At 38.4% G+C, this 3,578-nt stretch overlaps 1 protein-coding gene across 1 annotated transcript; it reads right to left on the bottom strand.

Annotated features, from left to right (window-relative positions):
* Nucleotides 1–112: 112 nt before the first annotated feature.
* LOC149736809 (methyltransferase-like protein 27) lies at nt 113–2,665 on the bottom strand. Its single transcript, XM_089877217.1, has 5 exons — nt 2,057–2,665; nt 1,701–1,806; nt 1,249–1,360; nt 899–1,019; nt 113–623 (listed from the first exon to the last, which is right to left on the bottom strand). Exons 1-5 carry the CDS (start codon nt 2,213–2,215, stop codon nt 372–374), a joined length of 750 nt encoding a protein of 249 aa, XP_089733343.1. The 5' UTR covers nt 2,216–2,665; the 3' UTR covers nt 113–371.
* Between the last annotated feature and the right edge of the window lie 913 nt (nt 2,666–3,578).

The following is a 3,578-nucleotide window of genomic DNA, read 5'->3' as shown; positions in this document are numbered from 1 at the left end:
GTCTGCTTGTTTTACTCGCCAATCAGCGTCCCTGCTTCAAGCGTGCATAGCAGGCGCCTAATCAGAGAAGCTTGCGATTTTTCTAGAATCTACTCAACTAAATTACACCGAATTCTGAGTAGTTTTTATTTTATTTTCGAAACTTCCAGCGCTTTGACACATATTTCAACACCAGCTTAATATATATATAAACACTTACATATTACTGCAAACTTCGCATAGCTATTGAATAGGACATAATATATTCGTTAAACGTGAACGCTGTACACAAGTCACTCTGCGGGTTTAATAAACGTATTATTAGGAAAAAATATTAAAGAAATAAGAGGGAAAGTTAAACGGCCATTCTGCGTATGAAAAATATAGGTAATTTAATCTGAGGACTTTATCTTTTCAACGCAAATGGCAACTGCAGCGATGAAATGCTTTTGGCCATCTTCTCCAACTTCCTCAACCGGCCAACTGTATTGCGGAATGACGGCTTCTGATTTAAACCGGATTAAACCGGATTCGTACATTCTGTTCAATTGCTCGTCCACTCGCGCTCGGAAACTGTTGTTCCCGTCAGTTGCTCTGGTTGTGAAGTACAGAAGACCGCCACACTTGACGACACGTACCATATCCTATATAGGTAAGCACACAGTTAAACCACATACAACTACGTACATGTTTTATCGCATCCCTTTAGCAATACATTCTAAAAATCGAAATTTTCCCACAGGTTTTAGAACTGACTCCTAAAGTAATCAAGGAGTCAAATCGTGCTAATCAAACAGTTTGATTAAACAATATGGGCCTGCCAACAACCGTATCTTTTTGATATAGATTTAGGCCATGGCGGTTTAGCATGGCTATGGAAAATTACCAGTAAAATATTTTCGTGCAAAAGACTACTTACTGGGAGGCATTCAGGTTGTATGAGAGCAGGCACCATTGCACAGCAGCACACAACTACGTTATACGCGTTACTATCGTGAGGGAGCGGACTTTCAGTGGTCAGTAAATGACGAGTGAGGTTTCTGTAACAAAAACACACATTAGATGTTAAGAGAATGCGGGTTCGACAGTAAACAGTGTGAAGCGAAATACAAACATAAAGTGTCGCCGATCACAGCCTTTTTGATGATGTCAAACTAGTTATAAATTAAACGGCGACTTTATATATATTTACAATGTGGTAGAATGAACTTATCAAATAAAACGTGGCGTGAACTTTACCCTCAACACGCGTGAAAGCACATGTTATACCTGTACAGGTTCTTGCTCTGCGCTTTTTTCAACATTAAGCTGTTACCGTCCAGCGCATCAATCAAACCAGCATACTGAATCTTCGATAGAGCAATCGCCATTTGCCCGGTACCTTAAAAATAACCAAAAGGCGTAAAAAGTTTAGTGATAATATCTTATGTAAGAGTGAGGTAAAGTGGTACATTTTCGGTGTTTTTTCACGTTCAATTTGGTGGTAAACAAAGAATATTTACAAGATTATATAACCGCCCATAACTCTAAAAGAGCGTTGTTATATTGTTAAAAATACGATCCTGAAATACTGAAATGTGGTTCTAACAGTACCCCATCCTTTCCCACAGTACTATACTACGTGAACTTCAGTTCAACGTTCAGTTATAAAAAACGCGTTTCATACAAGCGCTTCGCAACCATTAATAATTAAAAACAAGCCAGCAGTTTCAAATACTCACCTGCTCCAATATCTAACACGGTGAACGACTTATCAGTCCAGTTACTTGGACTCAAGAAGCTGAACAACGATTCCGCCATGAAGTCAGGCACTTTGTAATCTAAATTCTAAAAAATATACAAGAAAAAACAAATAAAAATGGCATAAAATTTAACCCAAAGGTATATATGCCTGGCAGAGAAAGCCGCCGCCCTCGAAATAAAGTACAGCCTTTTTGTACATGAGATTTCGAACCATTATGTCTACAATGCAGCACAAGTAATATTTCATTTAAATGTCATATTGAAACCGAGATTTCGTCCGGCTATTTGAATTAAACTTTTAAGAAATTGTGGGGGTATTGAAATTGAAACTAACCTCGAGGTCTTGCTCGTAATGTTCAGACCAGTAGTCGTAATATTTCATCGTATGGTCGGCGTCGAAGTCACCTATGATGTTTTGGACTCTCTCAAGTGATTTCCTCGATGCGTCAGTGGATGGACGGCGCCATTTGTGGTCCGGGACAACTTCGGTCATTTTGTTTTTCCGTTAAAATTAAACAAAGCAAGTTAGTTTGATTTTCAATATCTGAAACGTAAATTAAACAAGCCTTTTAAAAGTGATGAATATTATAAATTAGTTTGAACAGGATTATAATAGAGTCTCATTCAACCTCAAACAAACCCCACTTTCACGCAATGCTCGATGTAAGTTGCTTTCACACTTTGTGAAGTCGCTTCATTTTACCGAACTGGACAGCTTGTTGCCAGAGACTGAATTCTGGGTGCGTGCTACAGCCATTTTATAACATTTGCCGACAAGTGCCTCGCCTCAGAATGCCACTCGAGTTCCAATCAGCTTGTTTTATATTGCATCACGCCGTGCGTGAATGAATGAAGCAGTTCTTTTACTTAAAGTGACGCACCATAAATTTCCCTGAGTAATGAGCACGAGCCAAGCACGCTCTTTCCACTAAAGAAAAAAAGAAAAGGCGAGAGTCCATGCGTCAGCTAAAACGCAGCGAAACACGGTTGCCCAATCTTCTGTAATTTTCCAAGCGTCGTGACGTAAGTCGAGCCTGCCTGACGTACAAGTTTGATACCACTGGAAAGGAACAAACAAACCGACGGAGAACTTTAAGATAGATCCAACATGTGTCAAACACCCCTGTCGTTTTCGAGTCAAGGCAAATGAGCATAGACTCGCGAGTGCACTGTTCGTGACCTAACGCTGAATCAATACATGCAACATATACAGATCGATTTTTGTTGCTCATGTTATGCTTTCTCTTTTTCTTAATATACAAACTTTCAATTGAACAAGATTTAAGCGGTTTACATTCGATTTATAATAAAAATGAAGATAGCTTTCTAAGTATACGGTATATTTTCACCACTGTCCCATATTTTTGCTATTGAAACATCACGAGGATTATATCTTAGTGAATATATTCTAATCTATATTTATTCTAACCATAAACTGTGTATTACCATGCTGGCCGTGAACGCTATTGCATGGGAAACTAGATGATTCTGTCTAAATTCTAAAAGGTCGAGATTTCAAGGGAAACAATCGCTCGTGATTATGAATCGCAATTACCGGTCGCTAGAACAATATTGCACTGAGCAATGGTTTTGTGTAAACTGCTGCGATACCATTAAATTTCGTATCAGTTCGCCTCGCGTCGCATGTTTCTCAGGCGCATAAAACTATAATTCAAAACGAATACACATACGGAACGGAAATCTCGGATCTAACAGCGGTATAATGTGTAATATCCGTGTTAGTCATTGTGTGCTTTAAATTCTTAGTATATTGATGTGAAAACACAAAAGGAGAATTAATTCAAAAAGTTTATTGGCACATTACCGCCTCAAAATATTTTTTTTAAATTGTAAAG

The sequence above is a fragment of the Ciona robusta genome, chromosome 4 (assembly GCF_009617815.1).
Source record: "Ciona robusta chromosome 4, ASM961781v2".
Taxonomy (NCBI): domain Eukaryota; kingdom Metazoa; phylum Chordata; class Ascidiacea; order Phlebobranchia; family Cionidae; genus Ciona; species Ciona robusta.
This window is presented reverse-complemented; position numbering and strand designations above follow the sequence as displayed.

Excerpts from the sequence above, each read along its gene's own strand:
- LOC149736809 (XM_089877217.1), bottom strand. The coding sequence starts at position 2,215 with ATGACCGAAGTTGTCCCGGACCACAAATGGCGCCGTCCATCCACTGAC. Across the intron at positions 1,361-1,700 it reads CGTGTTAGATATTGGAGCAG|GTACCGGGCAAATGGCGATT; the intron begins GTGAGTATTTGA and ends GTTATTTTTAAG. Across the intron at positions 624-898 it reads TACAACCTGAATGCCTCCCA|GATATGGTACGTGTCGTCAA; the intron begins GTAAGTAGTCTT and ends TTACCTATATAG.